Source organism: Chenopodium album, chromosome 26, assembly GCF_948465745.1.
Source record: "Chenopodium album chromosome 26, dcCheAlbu1.1, whole genome shotgun sequence".
In the NCBI taxonomy this organism is placed as follows: Eukaryota; Viridiplantae; Streptophyta; class Magnoliopsida; order Caryophyllales; family Amaranthaceae; genus Chenopodium; species Chenopodium album.
In genome coordinates, this window is record NC_137859.1 from 6073225 (window position 1) to 6095570 (window position 22346).

The window sequence follows — 22346 nt, forward strand, 5'->3', positions numbered from 1 at the left end:
GTGTATGACTGTACAAGTAATTATATAATCTCAAAGCTATAATTATGGTTAAATTAATAAAATACGATGGTAAGAATTTCATGCTTTTACCAACTCATGTTAGATGTCAATGAAGACGTGAATGGTAATCCTCTTATATATCCATTGTCCCTCTCCCCCTCTCCTCTCATATTAAGGGATTAAGTATTACAACATTGGATAAAGTTTGAACAACTAATAAGACCCAATAATCAATGGTTTTACACGTAAACAATGCAAATTATATAAGATCCAATCCAATAATTCAATCAATGGTTTTACACATTGTAACAAATAATTGTAAACAAGTCATAACACAGTTCTCTTGAAGTCTTGATTGATCGAACAAACATTACTATTACATCAATAGTTTAATACATCATTTGATATGATAAACTCCTTTGACAAGTAAAAACAAAACATGCATACTCTATTTATTCCCTTAGCTTAGGCGCTTAGCCCTTGCATTCAACCAACAACACAACAACGCACAAATATGGAGTACGAGTTTCTGCTAATCAAATCAACGCGAATTCAATGGTAAAATAGCTAATTAGAGACCAAGAGAGAAGGGGAAAGAAGTGGAGGCTAACCAACTTCCTCCTGCAATGAAATTCCCCGGAGTGTATTGTTGAGCCTCGGCGACATCAGTAAGTTCTCTGACTCCCCTCCATTGTACACGTTTCGAAGTGTCGGCCCCTGGACCGGAGTTTTTATACTCTCCATAATGCAAAGTTTGAAGTGCAAAGTCACCTTCCCATTCATGCCACCCTGCTGAATGAACCACATCACTAATAGATGATTGCATGATTATTGTCCTAGAGTATTCTTTCCATGGTCTACCAAGATACGTCGGAAAGCTATTTTTCGTGGCTAGTAGGTCCGAAGTGGCTCCAATTCTACATTTTTGGATCACAATCCCGGTGTTTTGGTTAGGGTCTGTCCTTGATTGAGCCGTGATCATGTTCTTTTGGTTCGGGTTAGGTTTACGTGCGTGAATGTCACAGTCTTGGAACACAACTGCCGCGTTACCAAATATAAAGTCTACCGTGCCTGCAATTAGACACTTGACGTAGAATTGTCTACTTTTGTGGACGTATAATGTGTCTTGGTATGCTAAGATGTCACATTGGTAGAATGCTGCAAGGTCTGCTCCTACACGAAGTGCTACGGCTTGGTGCTTTGATGGACCGGCGGTGTTTTGGAAGGTCAAGTCTCGAGCCAAGAAACCTTCTCCATTAACAGCTGCAATGCAATTCAATCAAGTTAATTACTAGAGAGTCTAGATTGATAGGGACAATTATTCCATAATGTTATTTGCTTCTTTTTCAATTTGCAACTTTATTTATGGTACCAATTGATAAATTTAATTAGCATCATCAACTAGCTTATTATTAAAGTAGCGAAAAGGACTAATAATACATGAAAATCAATTAGAATCATCAATCAATCAATCAATCAATCAATCAAAGCCTTAATCCCAAAAGTGGGGTCGGCTAACATGAACCAAATTTGATTATTCCGTGTAGTCATCAACATAAATCTTTCTCCTCCATCCCTTACGATCCAAAACTTCATCCTCACGTAAATCCATGCACTTCATATCCTTCCTCACTCCTTCCAACCAAGTCATCTTTGGTCTCCCTCTTCCTCGTTTAATCCCTCCATGGTCCCACTCTTCCACTCTTCGCACCGGTGCACCCTCGGGTCTCCGTCTTACATGTCCAAACCAACGCAGACGATTTTCCCTTAATTTATCTACAATGCCCGCCACACCTACTTTCTTGCGAATAACCTCATTTCTGATTCTATCTCTTAAAGTGTTTCCACACATCCACCTTAACATGCGCATTTCCGTAACCTCCATCTTTTTAATATGCTCTTTCTTAGAAGCCCAACATTCTGTACCATAGAGCAACACTGGTCTTATGGCAGTCCTGTAGAATCATCACTTTGAAATAAATTAAATGGAGTATTACTTTTGAGATTCTCTTTTTGAAGCTAGGGTGGTAATTAACTTTTATTTCTTCATAAAATAGTAGTACAAATGATTTTTCAAGGATAATTTTACTAATTTTCTTGGTGTTTAGATTATTATAGACACAGAGATAAGAAAATTATACCATATGCATTATTATTATGATGAGATTTGTGACTTTTTTTTTTTTTTTGAAAGGATGTGATTTGTGACTTTGTGAGTTGTGATACGTACTAATTTCAACAATAATAGATGCCAAAATTCGTGATTGTACAAACACTATATTGAATAAATGTTTAGTCCATTTATATACTATTAACCGAAAATTGATTATAAGAAAGAGAGAGAAAATGAAAAGTCAAGATGTGGAAATAAATTACAATTAAAAATTAACACATGCATGTGTCATATTCACGCTAAATGGATTGAAATAACCAATTCAAAATATCGTTTATCATAAAATTGGCAATAAAGCCATTAATAGCGCACGATAATGACTCATTACTCTAGTGATTCAACCGGCCTGTACCAAACTATCAAAGTGTTTCCTTCTTTATTTTTTATTGCAATAATATACTCCACATTAATAATCTTATTGTAAAAATTATATATAAAAAAAAATGTCATGTGTCAAAGTATCAAAATGATTCTAATAAAATTTTAATAAGTGATATTTCTATTTAATATGAAAATAATGTAAAGGTGAGTACATACATTCATAGTAATATAAATATAATTGATAATAATTGAATATTGTAAAGGTTCAAATATATCTTACGATAAAATCAAATTAAATACCAATAATCAATCCCGGCCTCCATTTCATTTTAGTTGTCAAGCTAATATGTTTTCTTTCTAAAATGTCATAAAACAACCATCTATAGTTTTCTTCTAAATAATTATCTACTTCGTACTAGATTATTTGTATATGTAGAATGTGCCACCAATCTAAATGAGTTATCTAAAGTAAATGGCATTTCATTTATTTCTTTAGGGACATTATTATATTCTTCTTTAATAAAAAAAAGAAAAAGTAAGAAAAAGAAAAAACATTATATATATTCTTCTTTTTGCCATGCAAATTGCAAAATATAACATGGGAACGATGTATCATGTATAGAGTACTATATAGTTTTATGTGCTTACCAACTGTAGCAGAATCGTACGTAGTGCTGCCATCAACTACATTCTTCTTTCCAGTAATTATAGTATTAGTTCTTCCTTCTCCAATAAACATAAGATTTGTCTTCTTCTTACCAACATCCACAATTTCATGATACACTCCCGCTTTGATCCTAATCACATACCTCTTCTTGCTCTTAACCGGGGCAGCCGCCACGGCCTCGGCTATTGTCCGGTGATCACCACTCCCATCAGCCGCCACCACGGCATCCGCCTTTGTAGGACCCTCTTGGAGGATCCTTTTATCCACACTAGACATCCAATGTGGCCAACCGAACTCTTCATGACCAAGATCGCCGTTAGCATAAAGCTGCCTCGAGTTCTTCTTAGTGGTTGTCGCGGCAGCAGCCATATCGGTGTCGGTCATGTTCTTGATCATGGCTAAGGAGTTGCTACACATTTTTTCTACGTGGACTTGCCCGCTTTGGAGCGTGTCCCTCACGTGCCTATCCGCGTCATTATGGGAGAATCCGTCTAGGCACGTCTCTTGATCTGTGATGGCGGATGATATGAGTGTCTTCATATCATCCGCGTAGCCCTTTAAGGACTTACCACGTTTATTATTGTTATTGTTGTTGTTATTGTTATTATGCTGGTAGCTCAGGAGGTCCTGTAAGGTCATCCTGAGCTCATCCAGGGTTTCATCAATAGAAACCAGACAGTCGTGTAGGGCATTCCTCTCACGAATCGTAAGATTTTTACGTGTCTTGATGAGGTTTTCGACTGTGAAGTAGTTATGCTCCACGGCCCGTGTGGTGAGGTTTAAGGAGGCAGCAATGACATCCTTTTGAGTAGAGATTTTGGTAGTGGTGGTGGAAGGAGCAGAAGCTATGGCCGAGTAACAAAGGTCAGGGTATCGAGTACTACTACATGAGGATCTAAGAACCAAATGTGTTTCGGGGGAGAGTCTAGGGTTGTTATTGTCTCTTTGGTGAGATGATCTTACTCCAATGCCAACACCGACAGTGGTGGCTATGAGTAAGAGGGAAGAAAGAAGGCCTATCAAGAGTATTTTCTTGTGTTTTTTAGATAATTGTTTCATGATTATGAGTTTATGACTTTTCTCTAGCTTGAATGTTTGATGAGAAAAGGAAAAGAATGTGTGGTTGTTTTGATGGGCAAGAGTATAGATGGTGAGATATATATATTGGAGTGTTATGATCGTTTAAAGTACTTTTCAAAAGTAATATTGACATAAGATACTCAATATATATATTTGGATCGATAATTGAGTGTAATTAGATTCTCCATCCATAATATGATAACTAAATTAATATACTACATTACCTCCATTTCTTATTATTTACAACAAAAGAATTTTGTAATGGTCCCTTAAACTTTAATAATATATAAAAAAGAAAAACTACTCCGTATTACAGAATCTTATGAATGAAACAATTTCGCTTAGGACCTCCAATGAAATAATTAAAGTTACATGAAGTACAAATTATGTTATTAATTCTAATATTACTCATACTTGGTTTTATAGCCGTAATAACTAATAATAATATATCTTGCTACAATCTTAATTCTAATCCATATTCGACATGTTAATGCATGCCTGCATGGTGCCATATGGTTGACAATTTAATTAGTAGCGTTGGTAAATACTTTTATATATACATGCATGTTTAATGTTAAACTAATAAACTATAAGGATAATCCAACAAAATCTCTTGTGGACAACCAATAACGAGTCTTTTTGCTTTACCTCCTCCACTAATTCACTAAAAACTTATTTTAGTCGAAAAAGCATTTATCTTACAAATTATTAGAGTAAAAAGTTGGGAACCGACAACCTAAAGAAACTTAAATAAAACAAATCACGTTTTTAAGAATCAAAGCTTGCCCTTTTCTTTTCCTAAAGCGTCAATTTCGGAATAATAACTCAATAAAATTAGAAAGACATGGAAAATTTAAGGTTGTGTTCTTTTTATGTATGTGAAGTTTTTTGAGCTTCATATATACATAGAGCCTGTTCACATTTATTGAACTGAGCTGAACTGATTGGAAATGAAATGAACTGAACTGAGCTGAGCTGAAATGAATATTTTATGAGAAAAAGAAATTAGGAGTTGAACTGAACTAAACTGATTGGAGCTGAAACGAACGAACTGAAATTAAGCTGAAGTGAACAGGCCCGTCATACTTCATTTGATCTCCATCCCTTCTACGCCTTTGGAAATCATTTTTTTTTACTCATCAACAAAGTCTTCGAATAATTACTCACGTCATATTAACTAACCCAACGTTACCTATTCAAATAATTATCACAAACTTTTAAATAAAACGGAAACATCCGTTATAAAGTGACAATAAAATGTGCAAAAGTTACACTAAAACGCATAAAAGTTACCGTGACATATGTAAGAGTTGTTTATGCTTTATTGATAAATTTGACAAAAGTGATACTAAATTTGACAAAAGTGACACTAAATCTGACAAAAGTGTACCCGATGTACAGTAAATTACTGAAAATCGGGTGTATACAAAAGTTTTCCAATAATTATTAACACAAAGGTAGTTCAACAATATTTACACCCAGTAGAGTTCTTAATTTTTTTTCTTATTGTATACTTCCTTCATTGCAAATTACATGATACGTTCTGGCTTTTGACACTATTCACAAACTCTTTGATTAGTCTTTGTGATTTATAGATAAAATAGAAAATAGTTATGAGAAATTTTGTTGGAATAATCCTCTTACATCTATATGTGTATTTTATTTTTACTTATTGACAATTAGAGATATTTAGGGTTAATTTTTTTTAATAATTTAATTATTTTGAAACCTATGGCTGAATTTATACATTGACAAAAGCGATAAAAGAAACATGTCATTTAATTTGGAATGGAGGAAGTAATATAATCGGTGTTGAGTATAATTTGTTATATACATCCGGGTGTTCAATGAGTGAATTTCACTGGGTTTTGGTTCGGGTTGGGCTGGGCTACGGGAAGCTTATTTTTTTGTGGGCTGACGCGCACTTATGAACATAAATTCTACAATAAAATTTTCGTAAACCAAGTCCATTTCCCCCTTTGAAGCATTTCACTTGCGCTGCACTTGTCTCTTTTTTCCACTGAAACGTACTCTGAATTCGCCATTGAAGCGGCCTCTGAGCTCTTTCTCCTCCATTAAAGCAGCTTCTTAGGTATGATGTTTATTCCTCCTTTCAATCATCGAATATTAATTTCTCAATATATTGTTTAATTTTTAATTGTCAGTCTAGTCAATTTAGGGCTAAGATTTTATTATTATTACTGTAATTGTTAATTAAATTGCTAGAACGTTGTTATGTGTATTTTACGTTCAAACGAGAAGGAATTTATGTGATATTTTGGGTCTAATTTGTAAATTGAGTCAAATTTTGGTTGCTAATGTGTTGCATTTTCGAGCCTAATTGAGTACATGAGCCGAGCCGAATGCTTATTGTCTCGCCGAAATGCTCAAATGATTAAGAAATATGGTTCTGTGTGCAATTGATAACAAGAGTTAAGTTAACTAACTTAATTTATGTGCCGAAACCGGGGTTATTGACCTTATAGTATTGTTGAACACTTCTTATGGTTGTCAATTTGATAAAGTGCTTGTTGTTGATTATAGTTTTGTGGCAGCTTTGGGTTCGTATGGTTGCTGTTGGTTCGAAAGCTTTACCTCTTAGAAGGACGAAGGATCATACTGTTGCTGAGACTTGTCGATTATTTGGAGAAGACGTTGGCGGTGTTAGGCAGGGAAGAAGTAGAATTATGCGGAGAAAGGCAGATGGGAAACGAGGAAATTCTGATGGGAGTTACCAGTCTAAAGGTTCCCATGGAAGTGAAGCTGATGGGGCTTTTAAAGATAAGAAATATCAAAAGAAGCAGGATTTTTCGGAGGATGCTGAGACTTCATATATCAGGTGTCTGTTCTGTATACTTTTTCACCTTTTAACTGATGATAATATGTGTGGTACAGTATCTAGTTGTTGCCAATTTTCCATTTTGTTTGGTGTTTGAGTGATTACTTATATGCTGACATGAGTCTAATATACACATAGGCAGCAAATAGATGCTGAAACGGTGAAATACTTCTCTGAGATTGCGAATGTACTAGAAAGTGGTGAAGTAGAGTTGGAGGAGCGTCCTGTCGTATGTGGTAATGCTTTGGAGGAAAGCAGAGGGAAAGAAATGGAACTCGTGACTGACCATATTATCAGTCACACAATGCAAACATTGTTGGATGGCTGTGACGCGGACCACCTTTGTGGTTTTCTTCGTAGTTGTGCGAAGGATTTTGGTCGGATTGCTATAGATAGGTGTGGCTCTCATGTAGCAGAAACGGCTCTCAATTCTTTATCTAGTCATCTCCAAGATGAAGACTTTCACAATCTAATCAAAGATACTTTAACCTTGCTATGCCAGGTAGTCTTTTATTTCTTTTATTCTTCTCCTTTTATTTCTACTCTTATGCTGAACAAAAGAGAATTTCTAGTTTTTTCGTTTGCTATTATTTTTTTTATTGCCTTTTCTTAATGATACTTCTTTCTTAGGGATGTCAGTGGGGCGAGTCAAGTAGGAGACTGGGGCGGGGATGGGTCTCGGTTTGGCGGGTGGTGGGGCGGGGATGGGGATTAAAACCATACCCGCCATGGGTGATGGGGCGGGGGTGGATTTTAAGTTATACCCGCCCCATCCCCACCTCATACCCACATGGGCCACATCTATATATCTTTTAAAGTAAAATTACATACTTTTGTAGTATTTATAAAATAATTACGTAAAATACAATATTAATTATAATACTTTGTACGACACTTATATTATAACACAAAAATGTGCGTAGAACGTTTATCTTATAATTCGTATTAATTATGTAGAATTGTGTATTTTGAGATACGGAGATTAGGTGGATCTTGGGTGGGGATTAGGTGGGTCTTTGGTGGGGATTAGGTGGGGATGGATATCCAAGTGGGGGGTGGGGCGGGGATGGTTTTGGAGTTGTACCCGGTGGGGCGGGGATGGGGATGAAAATTAGACCCGCCGCGGGGATGGGGATGGGGATGAAAATATTAGGTGGGGATGGGGATGGGAAGGCCAACATCCGCCCCGCCCCGCCCCGCCCCGCCCCATTGACATCCCTATTCTTTCTCTTGCTGATATGCTCTCTTGACTTGTTATGGTGTGAGTTAACATGGTTGCTATCGATGCAAAGTAGATCTTGTAGTGCATAGTTAATTGTTCCTAGGTTGTAGCATAAATACTTGTCTTGGAACTTTTTTAGTTAGCATTTATTTCTCTGTTGACTGACAGGCATCATTCTACTTATTACTTGCCAGGAAATAGTTCGAAAACCTGTAGTTGTTATGTGCAACTGTCATGGATCTCATGTGATCAGAAGTCTTCTATGTTTATGCAAAGGAGTACCATTGGATTCAGAGTTCCATTCTGCAAAATCGTCTACGGTTTTATCTCGAAGGTTGAATCTTCATTCTGATAAAGAGCACAAGAATGAGACCCTGATTGTCCATCAAGGGTTTCCAGATTTACTTGAGTTTGTTGTGTCCGAAATGTTAAAGTGTAACGCAACGGATATTGCAGCCCTACAAGTGGACCAGTATAGCAGTTTGGTTCTGCAGGTATGTTCCAAGAGCCTTATAGGCATCATAATCTGAAGTACTTGTTATTCTATATTTTGTCATATCTCTTGGCCTCTTGCTCTTGTAATCTTGTTATCCAATCATCCCATTCTGTAGTGATTAAGATGGCCAGGTAGCCTGAATAAAACTGACTCTTCCATGCAAAAGGCTGGAAATCTTATACAGCTTCAATTGTTGGCTGCTTGTCACCTGTCTGTGCAAATTTGTATAGCCAGGGATTCTGTGAGAGTTATCTAGTTCAACTCTATAACTTGAATACTTGTCTACTTTCCATAATTCTGTGGATTTTGTACCGTGCAGACAGCTCTGAAGTTGTTAGCAGGACAAGAGCAAGAGCTCCTCCGTATTATTCCTGTTATTATGGGTTGCAATGTGGAGAATGCAGAACAAAGTTACTTCATAGAGACAACTGAGGTTCAGACCATCAGAGATTTGGTAAAAGAAAGTGCATTTAGCCATTTGATGGAGGTAGGATCTTTGTATATGAAATTTATTTGATTTTTGTTCATGAACAGTAATTTCTGCTACAAAATACCCTGTGATTAATTTGATTTTAATAGGATCCAGATTGAAACTGTGGTGTATTGTAGGTGGTAGATGGGAAGGATTTACGCATATTATTTCTAGGTGTATTTTTTATTTCTCCCTGCATTCTTTTCCTTTTTTTTTTTTTAATGAAATTAGCTGTCATACTTTTCAGGTCATATTGGAAGTGGCCCCAGATACTCTATATGATGAGATATTCATGAAAATCTTCAAGGGTTCGTTGTATGATATTTCATGCCATCACTATGCCAACTTTGCTGTGCAAGCCTTAATATCTTATGCAAGAAACCAAGATCAAGTATGTCACTTTCTATTGCACATGGAATCTTGGTTACAAATCTCACAATAATGCTGCATAAAATGCTTGTGCATCAATGTTAAAATCTCATCCTCTACTTTTTGACGATAACTATATCTTGTCATTTTGTGTCTTGAGTCACTCAAACATATGCCAAGTCGTGTAGCAATTCTTGTTGTATACCTTGCGTAATCCATTTATGTTATCCTCTAGGTAGGTGCAATATGTGAGGAGCTTGGACCCAGAATGAGGGATCTCCTGAAAATGGGAAGAGCAGGTGTTGTTGCATCTTTGATTGCAGCAAGTCAGAAACACCATGCTTGTGAGCACAAGGTACAAACTTCACATAGCACCTCTTGTATATCTTTACACTTACAGTAAATTTGATTATGGTTATTTTTTTGTTTTGACTGACAGTGCTCTAAGGAGCTTGCAGCTGCTGTAATTATAGCTAACGAGGATCCGAATTGCATTGTGCCTCGATTACTATTACTTGATAATTACTTATTCTCCAAGGATAAAGCAAACTGGAGCTGGACAAGTGGCTGTAGAGTACATGTTATGGGCTCTCTAATTCTGCAATCACTATTTAAGTATCCAAGTGTATGTAGCCTCGTGCTTTTTTTTTTTTTCCCCCTTAATACAATCATTTATGTATCTGAAGAAAAATAAACAGGGCATGTTAAAATGCTTCTCTCATGCTATGCATTATATGTACTTTGTATTTCTGTTCAGAAAGATTCAAGAATCTCATGCAATGTTTCCTAGACAAGAAAAACATCAGCTGCAGCACAGTATTAAGCTTAAAGCTAGGGAAAGTACGACTCGGGAGGTCTAGATACATAGTCATTATCTCTATAATGTATATATATTAGTGAGGCTATGTGCAAAAAGCCTATGAGATCCCCCTCCTGTCCCGGTTTAATTATGACAAGCATAAATTGAGTAGTAATATAACAAAGTAATGATTATCGTTAACTTCACCTTTTTATTTCTATTAACCTTTGGATTTTAATATATTATCATGCTTGTTTATTGCAGGACTATATACAACCTTACATCACAAGCATCACATCAATGGAAAGCTCTCATGTCCTGGAAGCTTTGAAAGATTCTGCAGGAGCACGTGTTATTGAAGCATTTCTGGGTTCAAAAGCTCCTGAAAAACAGAAGAAGAAGTTGATTAGCAAGTACACTCTCAGCCCTATTTCTGTTGAACTAATGTTTTGTTTTCCACTTGTTCCCTGACGTTGCATTCTATAATCAATAAACTTTGATAAAGAAGCTCTCTATTTGTCTCTATCTATTTCTATGCTGTGACAAAAGAGAAACTATAGTAGACTAAGTAATAAAGTGTATAGGAGAGTTAGCTTTTTGTTTTTTTCAGTCAGCCAGTTTTCTAATTAGCACATCATTTCTGTATATGTGATGAAGGTTGAAGGGTCATTTTGGAGAGCTTGCATTGCATCCATCGGGCTCTTTCACTGTTGAAAAGTGCTTCAATGCTAGTGATGTTCCATTAAGAGAAGTGATAGTCTCTGATATGCTCGGTGTACAGAAAGAACTTTCTAAGACAAGGCAGGGTCCTCTTCTCCTGAGGAATCTTGATGTCGATGGGTAAGCTTGCTTAGCTCTCCTCTCATTCTTTGAGAAGTATTATGTTAGGTTTATCAAGGAGCATAATTATGAAAAAAAGGTTTAAATATGTGGCAGTGGAAAGTCAGTTGCTGCAATTTATATGATCAGCTTAAGTTTCTTCATTCAAAATTGGATATGTCAATATGTAGCTTGTTGTGATCCTCATCGTTGACTTGCATAGCAATTTTGATTAAGCATGCTTGATTGCTGGACCATCTGGTTTAGAAATTTTGAATTTAAGATTAAGCTTTAACTCAAGCACTTAATAGACTCTTTTAAGACCAATGCATTTCTACCTATTTTTGATTTTTTTTTTAATTATCATCTCCTGTCCAGTTTCTCAAGACACCCCGAACAATGGAGATCTAGACAGAAGTCTAAACTCACTGTTTACAAGGACTTTTTAGCTGAATTTGTTGAGGAAGAAAGTGTCTCCTGGGAAAAAAAGAATCCTCCTACTACTGATCTTTCTAAGAAAGCAACCCAGCAAACGAATATAAAGAAGATGAGGCAAGAGATTGACACTGTCTTGGCATCATTCACTAGCTCCGATTCTTCAAAGAAGCATAAAAAACAGAAAAAATCTGGTAAAGAACAGGGTGATAATGATGTTGAACAGAAACCGTCTGCTGACAAGAAAAAGCGTAAGCATCGCCTGAAAGATGACCTGTCAAAGTCTTCTCAGAAGAAGCTCAAATCCTGAACTTGCAGATGCTGCAACAGCTATATCTGCTTACAATTTTGGAGCTCTGTATTGTAATTGTTTTAGTAGAAAATTATCTTTGTAACAATTCCCTTTTTCTGTGTAACAATAATATCTAGGAAATTTTGACATTGGAAAGTTTTATGAATTAAATTAGTTGATCTTGGCTTTGAGAATTCTAACAGCATATTCTACAATGCATGCACTCTTATCCTAGTAACTTTCTTCTGTAAAACTGGAACTCATACCCACATTTACTTTCTACAATTTTTTTTGCCTTAGTATTTGCATCATGAAGCATTTGTTAATGTACAATTGAGATGAAGACTTGGAGAGATGTATAATTTAACATCATCAGAAAATGATATCAACAGCATAAGAGATTTGAGACAGCAAAATTGTGGTATTTCACTATATTATATCAGAAAAGCTTATCATATACACAGTAAGCTAAAAGCTGTCCATTACAAACCAAAAAAAATACTACTCTACAAAACTATAGACTATGGATTGGAAACCTTCATCCTTCATCCATGAAGTGTAGGCTTCAACCTAGCAAAAAAAAAAAAAAAAAAAAAAAACAGAACAAGAAACACACTGTCTGAGACAACTAAGAAGTATGCAACTGTTCTTTCTGAAGACCTGATCAGAATTAATTAAAACCAGACTTTACTTGTTTTGAGTAGGATTCGATCTACTCGGTGGTATCCTTCGAAAACTCGAGTCTACCTTCTTGAAGGGCTTCTTCATATCGGATCGAAGATGTTTCAATGTTTGAGAGGAGACACCAAGTAACCTTGCTTGCGCCCCACTCGACCACGACAGCAACACCAGTGCAAAAACAAGAACAAGAACAAAGGTCTTACATTGGACTTTCATGTTTTTAGTAATAAGTTTGTTGAACAAAGATACACTCTCAAATCATATGAAGTGATTAGAGGTTTAGTTAAATACCAATAGTAGAATCTTAGTATACTCTCGGGGATCTGAAGAAGGTGGGATCATGTGCTACTTTGTTTGACTATATGCATGTTTGTAGTCTGACCATTGGATTAACTACTAACTAAATACTATAATCTGATTAATCTCAGAGGTAGTCATGTGATCTATCACGTGATAATGTTAGTTTAATTTTCTTGAAATTATAAAAGGGTGATAAATTAATGCATGCTTCTTTTCTTTTCTGATAATCTTAGGTTATTTTATTTTGCTAAGTTATCAGAAATCAGAATCAGAATACTGCATACATATTGCTCCTTGTACTTCTCAATCATACAGCTGTTTTAACGAACGATGTTAGCATTTTTGTCAAAGACACTTTTTTGTTGTCTCACTTCTTTAACTTGCATTTGTTAATTAGTGCCTCATCTAGTCATCTACTATAGTTTATTGTTAATGAGGGCCTTAATAAAATGATTTTCAATTCTTTTAAAAATTTAACAAAAGTGTACTTTGTGGATTGTTTTTTAAGTTTAGTGGTGTGTTGTTAATTGTTATATCTATGTATATCTGATATATAGTATGCGTGTTTGTATACAACAAGTTTAGTCGACTCAAATTACATAAGTATTGTCTTTATGCTTATAGATTACTAGTGTTATATTTGTGAGATTTGGGGTAACTAACCCTTTTGTAATTATACACGTTTACAAGTCGGATACAAGATTTTGCACTTGTCTCTTGATACTTCTTTTCTTATGTTTATATGTTAGCTTTATACATACATGATGCGTGCTTCAAATTTCTACAATATACATACACCATTATCTACCAAACATAGCTTGGTCTAGTGGTCTAGTTTGCATCCTCACAATCAAGAGGTTGTGGGATCAAACATTACTAGAGACATTTTGGGCGTGGGGATTCCCTTACCCTTCCCTCCACTTTCAAAGTGTCTAGCCCGCTAATCCGAGTCGAAAAGACTTGTGAGAGGTTCTGGCTCAATAGAGCCCTTCTCCCTTCTAAAATTAAAAAAATAATACTCTGTAATAATAAATAAAAATTACATAGAATATTAACATGCGAGAGACACCAATATATTATAATAACTTCTTTTTACCTAAAAATTAAACATCATTCCTTGTACTTAGTCTAGTGGTATTGTACTATTGTGCTAATTTGTATTGTACTCACAATCTTGTGTTTGTATTGTTTTCTTTTATTTGAGTTTCTAACTAAAACTCTTACTACAATTCAAAAAAAAAAAAAAAAAATAACTTTAACTACTAATGATATATTTACTTTTTTTTTTACTTTTTTTTTTTTTGAGGGGGACTTTTTTTTTTTTACTTTAAAATAAGGTATTTGTTTCAAATCACAATTCTCTTCAAAAACAATTTTTTTTTTTTTTTTGAGGGAACGATTGTATGTATTCTCTTCAAAAACAATTTCTTCAAAATATATAGGATTGTACGAGAATGTAATTTTTTTTATTTTTTTTTGAGGGAACGATTGTATGTATTTAATGATTTATACGTATTTATTATTTAATCTTTTGATATTTTTTATGAAATCTTTAAAACTATTCCATTTTTTTTTAAAGAAAACTATTCCATTTTTTTTTTAAAGAAAACTATTCCATTTCTCTATTTAACTAACTTTCTTCTTTTTTTTTTTTTCCCACACATCTCTATTTAACTAATTTATTTTTTATTTAACGGTCTAATATGGTATAGACTATAGACTATAGACTATAGACTATAGAGATATAAGTTAGGCGATTAAACCTCAAATTTGATAAAAATCTACTCGCAGCTAGTATAATGAAATAAAGATATTGTTATTTGTTACTCGTATAAACTAGTCATTATAATAAAGATATTGAAAACCAAAAGAGGCCCTTTTCCCAGCCACCCCCAAGAAATACTTACCAAAAAGGGGGAAGAAATAAACAGCAGCACATGAATTTCCATTTTTACGAGATTACGAGATACGATTTTTGAACTGCGATCTCTTCTTTCATTTCGCTATCTTCGTAATTAAGGTATTTTATCTTCAATATGATCCCCAATTTCTTTTTTCATTGATTCTGTAATATTCGATTTGATTCCGTAATTTTTAGGGTTTTCGATGATTTTATTCTTTTTTATTCACAAATTGTGATCCAGTTGTCGTAATTTTGTTCTTGTTGATTTGTAGACGTTCATCTGCTACTAGTTAGGGTTTTTTGTGGTTTCTGATTGGTTGGAATCGAATTTCTTGGTGAATTGATTGATAAGGTGATATTTCTTTCTTACTGTACTTTTGTTTCAATTGCAATTCTGGAAATTGTAATTGTGTATGTTTATTTGCAAATTTAGTGGAGCAAAAAAAAAAAAAAATTTAAATTTTTTTTTTTTTTAAAACAAAAAAAAAGATAAGAATTTTAGAGAAGAAAAGTGTGGAATGAAGAGTTTTACTGTAAGTTATCAGGCTCTTGTTGCAGGTTTGTATGTTTGTGAGGGTTTGGCGTAGGCACTTTTATGATTAAAATTACACTCTTTGTATTTCAGGATCTATGTGTTTGTTAATAGCAATAGAAATTGCTATGATCATTGAATCTATGTTCTCTACTTGGCATACGCGAAAACGTCAGTTTATTTATCTTGTTGGTCTAGAACACCATTTTTCTTGAGGATTCAGGGGCTTAGCAACTACTCTGACCTTTCTTTACTATTGAGGCTGTCGCTGCGCAGGGAGGGGGTAGGCTCATTGCCTGATCCCTTAGGGGCAGCAAAATTTGATTGATGTTGTGCTTGGAGATTGAGGTAGAGAGGAAGGAGAGAAGAAAGACGGAAATTGGCTGAGAGGTTTGGGAGTGAGAAATTAAAATAAAATAAAATTGAGTGAGGTGAAAATTGTTAATAACTAAATACGTGGAATAAGGTATGGGGTTTTAGGTGTATGTCCTTCTAAACCTAGGTTTGATACTGAAACACATAGTTGATATCTTTGGTTGAACCAAAGTACCAAACCGCCCCTTAAACACCTTTAGACCATTTGGATTATCATCATTCAAATCCACCTTTAGGTCCATTATTTTCTAAGCTACCACCATAATTTTGTCTCATACAGACTTGAAAAGTTACATCAAACCTATCCAACTTGCCGTAGAAAGCTCAAATTGGAAATAATGAGTTCCTTATCATAAATTGGTTACACCACAATGCAAATTGCCAATTTTAGTAATAACTTCATGAGTTTGGAATCATTAGAATATCCCGAGCATCACACACTGGAAGGCTTGGATGCTTGCCACTCAAAAGTCAAAAGTCTATCATCACAGACCTTGTTTGGGTATGAGTTGAAACCATTTATTTGTTTGGTAGAATGGTGGACCATTTCATGACATGACATCATATACATGTACTCAACTGGCTATTGACCTCGAAAGCTTATATAGATGTTTTTGGAGCATACAATGCGTCAATGTGGCCGTCAACTTCTTGTTATGGCTTGGGATTATTATTCATGGCCTTAAATGTAGTTACATGAGGCAATCCACGATTTGGGCCACTAGGAGCAAGGATTTTTTTGAGAGTTAACATGTTTACGTGGTTTAGGAAACAGATTCAAGAGAGAGGATCAGAGGAGTGAGATTAAAAAAAAAAAAATAGATATCTGACGGAGCAAGATAACTAAATGGAGCAAGGATTTTCTAGACTAGTAAACATTTTTTATTGTGTTTGGGACAAGATACAAGGGATAGGACAGAGGAGTGATTAAAAAGGTAGGAAGTTGGGTATAAATTAGGGTTTGGACGAATTATCTCCTTTAATTTCAGAAGCTAGTTGCCCGTTGAACTAATAAATGTTTTGATTAGGCGTGTTGTTATTGTTTCTAATCAATATAGCCGTTCTACTATTCTATCTACTGATATTTTTTCTATAAGGATAAATAGGTTTGTCGTACTAAAAAATAGCATGAGGCTTTAAGTTTGTGGTACAGTGGTAGTATAAAAAGGGAGCTTGAGTTGAGTTGAGTTTGGATGCATTAACTCTTTAGCAGTGATTTTTTAGAACAAGATGAATTTGGACTATTTATTAGGTGTTCTACCACATGTTATCAATTTTCATCCTTTAGCCGACGTTAATGTTAATTAGAAGTAATGACTCAATGTAAATCATAGCCAGAAATATATTTATCACAAAGAATTAAGATTGGGGTTTGAAGTTAACCTTTAATGAAATTGATATTGTTGGACTTTCAAGTTTGACAAATGGAGACTAGACTATCTCAGCTATGTGTTGTTTTAGTTATGTTTTTGGTGTCACACACGTAGACAAAAATGTCCTGTTTTGTTTTGTAACTCTTGTGTTCAGACTGCTACTCAGAACCATATTCCTTGGTGAAAATTATGATTATAAGATATTTTGGGTTGGTCTTGTGTGCAAAAGCTGGTTATATTCTCATTTTGCATGTTTGTTTCAACCTTCTTTCTATAACTTCCATGGTCCCTTTACATCTTATCTACTCCTAGTCTACTGCTAGGCACTAGCTCTAATGATGCCTTTCTGCTATAACTTGTATTCCCATTGTTTGTTGTCCCAAGAATTGATTACTGAAATGTTTCCCTCTCTTTCTTCACTTTTGGTGTTTAAGGGCAAGGTTGACTTTTGATTAGTTGTTTATCAGTGTTGCTAGCATAAATTGATTGGATTTAACACTTTTTTTTTCCCCCAAGATGTTGCATTTGATTGGGTTGTCTTGACTCTTTAACTTTGGATTTTTGTTAATGTTCTAGTTGTGGAATCAGTTTGTTCTGTAAATCCTAATTGTAATTATTTCTATGATTTTTTTACAGTTTTGTTCTGAAGTTCAAGTTAGGAGTTGCATTTGAAGATTATAGATGGCTGAAAAAGCTTGTGTCAAACGTCTTCAAAAGGAGTTTAGAGCGCTCTGTAAAGTACGTTTGATCTTTTTTTCACTCCTTTTGCTCACCAGCTGGTTTCTTACTTTCTTTTGAACTGTATTCTATATTTGATGTGTATGATGTTTTACTGGTGGATTTGTTGTATATAGCCTTATTTTCATCTCATTTGTGGATTTCCTGCAAACTGCTTTCTCTCTTCTCTCCCAAACACTTAACTGTACCATGTTTTCACCCACTTACCCTAAAATCAATAAGCTATTCCCAGTACTTTCTTTTTTTCTTTTCTTTTCTTTTCTTTTTCTTTTTCTTTTTTTTAATTTTTTGTAATTTTAATTTTATTAAATTTACTGTAAACAATAGAACCCCACTACATTCCCTCTCCTAAATTATTGTGCCCAAGTCAAATGGAGCTTTTTTAAGGGTCGGAGGAAGTATCTTTTGATTAAGTTGCTAGGCTTTTTTGAGGGGACAGAGTTTACATGCAGATGAAAGAAGAGTTTCTCATAGAAGAAAGTTAATGTTTAAGCATCCTATTGTTGTGAATTCTTTCCTCTCTATATTTCAATGAAGAATATTAGAGAATTAAATTTTTTTGCATATGACAGAGCAAGCTTACCCCTCAATTCTCTAGGAGTTATATAATCTGAGAACTCAGCTTTCTCAAATTAGGCCTTTTTTATTTTATCTGAAATAAATATTTTGGAAAAGAATGTTTTGGAAAAATATGTCATCACTCTTAAGACCCCCTCTAGGATGGATACTTTCTTTAATACTTTTGGCTTGTGTTCCTACATTATTTCTTCATCTATCAAAATACTAATTGCACTTTTTGAATTTGCAGGAGCCTGTATCTCATGTTGTTGCTCGCCCCTCTCCAAATAACATTCTTGAATGGTGTAAGTTTTATTTTAGCAGTCCTTCCCTTACTGATGACTTGAACTAATGCCCTAATTCATTTGTGAAAATATTGGAACTTTAGTGTATTTCTAGCTGTTGTATGCCATTTGGTGGAATATGGAAACTTTGACAACTTAGGTTATGCCTTAACCTGGTAAGTCCAACCCTTCCAAAGATTGTTTGCAAGATGAATAATCAAGTGACTGAATACATGGCATACCTATTCATCTAGACTTAGCTTTTATTTAACTGGACCGTAGTCTCTGTAGATCATTTTTCTCCAAATTTTTCATTGTGGGTTTGCTGGTTTGGAGTATAATTAAATTAAGAGTCTCCACAATTGCCACTAAAATAGCATGTTCAAGTTTTGGGACATTGCTTAAATGATGGGGATTATTGTTATTAAATTGTTTTAGCTTTTATAAGACATGTTCAAAATTATATGTCGTGTTAGTCTTTTTATTTGGTATGCATCCCTCTTTCTTATTTTTCTTTTGTTTTCCAATTTCAGATTATGTACTTGAGGGAAGTGAAGGAACACCTTTTGCAGGTTTGTCCTTCCTGCTGTTATTCTTTTCCCTGCATCTATTAGGCTCGAGTTTTGAACTCTTGTGGCTCAGTCATTGCTCGTGTCACTTTCAATTATGTGAGTTGATTTTCTGATTTTTACATCTTATCTTATGAAGGTGGATATTATTATGGGAGGATCACGTTTCCATCTGAATATCCATTTAAGCCACCATCAATCAGGTACCCCATTTGTTTTTTTTTGTTTTTTCTTTATTTTTGTTTGGCTAGTAATCTTCTCCCTTGAAATCATAAAAAAAATAAAAATCCTTGTGGCTTTGGCATTTTAATGTCTCCTTTTTCATAGGATGACGACTCCCAATGGGCGGTTTATGACTGATACCAAGATATGCTTGTCTATGAGTGATTGTAAGTTTTGTGCTTCATTGATGCTCTTTATCTTTTTTGTCATTGGTTATGATTTAGTCTCATAATGATTGTCTATTTTATTTATTTGCAGTTCATCCTGAAAGTTGGAATCCAATGTGGTCAGTATCCAGGTAAGATAAAGTGTGCTAACAGGTGTTATTCTCAATGCATGACTTCATAGCATGTCCCTGAATTGAGGGAAAAATGGGGTAGAATGGAATATTCTTATGAGTCATTTTAAACATTTATGGGAAAGCAAGTATCGTCTGTCATTGACTCAATGATATGGAGCAGCTTTTTCAATTTTACTTAAAAACTTATGTAATATTATTGAAGAAGTAGAGTTCTCATTGATCTTGATAACTAAAATACAGTATGTACCATCTTAAGTTGCTGTTGCTGTTGCTGGAAGAAAGCACATTCTTTTTGTGTAGTTACTTTATTGCATGTTATTGACTACTCTTTGTTTTAAAATGCAGTATTCTTACGGGTCTACTCTCATTCATGGTAAGTTCATGCCTGTGATTTTATATATATGCTTCTCCATTAGCAATGTCTGACCTATGTGCCTGAAACTTCTGTGTGTTATATACTAGTATTACTTAGCTGGTAAGATTATGCAATTCGTTTCAATTGATAAATTTGGTTTCTTGTGTCCTGCAGATGGACAAAAGCCCTACTACAGGAAGTGTTTCAACATCTGTTGAGGAAAAACAATGTTTAGCCAAGTCTTCACTTGCTTATAATTGTAAAATGTAAGCGAGTGGCAGTGTATTACTGGTGTAGTGGTCTCTCTTTTGTTTTTTCTCTGTTGTCTGACATTGCCTACTGATGAGTATTGCATGCAAAAACCCATTTTGATATTGCTCTTTAAAGCTTGGGCATATGATTCATAGATGTCTAACATTGGTTTTTCAGTTGACTGAAATTAAGGTTTTTAATTGATATTTTGCTCTTTTCACAGTCACTTAAGTTGATGTTATCTGTTTTTGGGTTTTTCGTCTGGCATTTCTGTATGAGTCATGTTTTTCTAAGATATGTCTCATACTGAAATAAAATTCATCCATAATTTTCTCAGATAACCCATATTCTCATAATGCGAATTGGAACATGAACAAATATTGTTTTCCCATGTTTTTCTCTCAGTTGCATCATATTGTCAGATGATAGTCATGATACCCATGCCAATTTTGAAATTATCCTGAAATTCAAGGAAGGTTATTTTGTGGAATTAGTCAGTTGATTTTTCTTTGAAAATAATCTGTCAGTTATTTTTGTCTATTTTGGGTTTTGAAACTTTGCTTTTAGTTCTACTTTCAGGAAATTGTTTCCCGAATACGTTGAGAAGTACAACCAGCAGCTTGCTGAGCAAGCTCGGAAAGAGGCATTGTCAGTGCCCGCACAAGAAGAATCTTCACTTCTCAATTCTGAGACAGTTAATAATAGCATGCAAGATAATGCAGCAAAAGCAGAAGATGGGAACAGAAGAAATAATCGTAAGCAATCTGTGCCGACCTGGATGCTGTTGTTGCTCTTCTCAATATTTGGTTTAGTTATGTCTTTGCCTCTTCTTGAACACTGATGTCACTCCCTAATTAGGCTCGACCTAAATGGGTAAATCTTCAAACTTAAGATTATATAGATATGCATGTGAGCTGGTCAAATTTTTCACATCCATAATTTACCTTTTGTGGTGTTTCACTGTCTTGTAATGTTACGGAGTACTACACTAACTTGTACAGTCTATGGGATGCTATCTTCTTTCAATTAAATTCTTCTAGTCTGAAAATTTTGTGGAAGTGTTTTGTCATATCATCTCAAATGAGCCTATGAGCTTTAATGGTCGAGGTTCATGTTTACAAACTTGAGAAAAAAAGGGCTTCTTTGAATAAGGTGGTGTAGGGGTGATATCAATGGAAGAATTCTTCAAAAAGATTTGTGCCTATGCGTTATACAAAGTGCGTTGCGTTTAAAATCTATGTAATGACCCGAAAACAAGACCTGTGACAAAAACTCAGTTTAACTTATCAACAGCAAAGGCGTATGGTTCTAGTATGTGTGTTTTGCTTGCAAGAAGCTCAAAGATCTTAAACGTGAGGAACAAACATTGATTCGTTCAATTTTTTCATGACCTTGCTACATTTGTAAACGGTGCTATGGTTTTTGATTCAAAGGAAAGTATACGATGGGAAACAAGAACAAGGTTTAGCTACATCTAATGTTCTAGCAATATAGTTTGTATTGTTTTCTTGTCTTAAGAACCATTAACATGTGCGATCTTTGCAATTTTTATAGGTACATATGATTAGGAACTGGGGAGCATGCAAATTTTACTTAAGTGAATTTGAAGGATCATTTTAGTTAAACACTACTGTCATATTATAGATACGGAGTAGGGTACTCAAATTTTTATCCTTTGTTTCCCGTTGCCCTACATTGATTTGATTTTGTAGAGCGAAAACATCACTTAGGGGCTGTTCTCATACGTTGAAATTCAGTTCAGCTCACTTCAGCTGAGTTCAGTCAATGAGAATAGGCCCTTAGTCGTCCTCTAAGACCGAGAGAAACCCTGTTCTATGCATTCTTGTGCTACTCGTACTTTTTATGTATTACCTCCGTTACATATTATTTGCAACGATTTGACAAAAAATAGAGAGAAA

General features: G+C 34.8%; 3 protein-coding genes across 5 annotated transcripts; 2 read left to right on the forward strand and 1 right to left on the reverse strand.

Moving 5' to 3' along the window:
• Nucleotides 1-262: 262 nt before the first annotated feature.
• LOC145617563 (pectinesterase-like) lies at nucleotides 263-4332 on the reverse strand. Its single transcript, XM_081672280.1, has 2 exons — nucleotides 3143-4332; nucleotides 263-1263 (listed from the first exon to the last, which is right to left on the reverse strand). Exons 1-2 carry the CDS (start codon nucleotides 4218-4220, stop codon nucleotides 572-574), a joined length of 1770 nt encoding a protein of 589 aa, XP_081528406.1. The 5' UTR covers nucleotides 4221-4332; the 3' UTR covers nucleotides 263-571.
• Nucleotides 4333-6215: 1883 nt separating this feature from the next.
• On the forward strand, nucleotides 6216-12193 carry LOC145617810 (pumilio homolog 23-like). 2 transcript variants are annotated; one of them, XM_081672560.1, is made up of 11 exons: nucleotides 6216-6333; nucleotides 6786-7080; nucleotides 7219-7582; nucleotides 8497-8796; nucleotides 9118-9285; nucleotides 9518-9661; nucleotides 9875-9994; nucleotides 10079-10264; nucleotides 10703-10851; nucleotides 11096-11278; nucleotides 11636-12193. In XM_081672560.1, exons 2-11 carry the CDS (start codon nucleotides 6809-6811, stop codon nucleotides 12000-12002), a joined length of 2253 nt encoding a protein of 750 aa, XP_081528686.1. In that variant the 5' UTR covers nucleotides 6216-6333; nucleotides 6786-6808; the 3' UTR covers nucleotides 12003-12193. The 2 variants fall into 2 exon arrangements, with proteins under 2 accessions (XP_081528686.1, XP_081528688.1); XM_081672562.1 differs by having other exon boundaries at nucleotides 6219-6333; nucleotides 6797-7080.
• A 2628-nt stretch (nucleotides 12194-14821) lies between these two features.
• On the forward strand, nucleotides 14822-21485 carry LOC145616387 (ubiquitin-conjugating enzyme E2 34-like). 2 transcript variants are annotated; one of them, XM_081671097.1, is made up of 11 exons: nucleotides 14822-14985; nucleotides 15141-15220; nucleotides 17785-17886; nucleotides 18695-18749; nucleotides 19262-19300; nucleotides 19437-19500; nucleotides 19625-19686; nucleotides 19778-19817; nucleotides 20166-20193; nucleotides 20350-20441; nucleotides 20995-21485. In XM_081671097.1, the coding sequence occupies exons 3-11, from the start codon at nucleotides 17830-17832 to the stop codon at nucleotides 21266-21268; spliced, it is 711 nt and encodes a 236-aa protein (XP_081527223.1). In that variant the 5' UTR covers nucleotides 14822-14985; nucleotides 15141-15220; nucleotides 17785-17829; the 3' UTR covers nucleotides 21269-21485. The 2 variants fall into 2 exon arrangements, with proteins under 2 accessions (XP_081527223.1, XP_081527225.1); XM_081671099.1 differs by lacking the exon at nucleotides 15141-15220.
• Nucleotides 21486-22346: the final 861 nt, after the last annotated feature.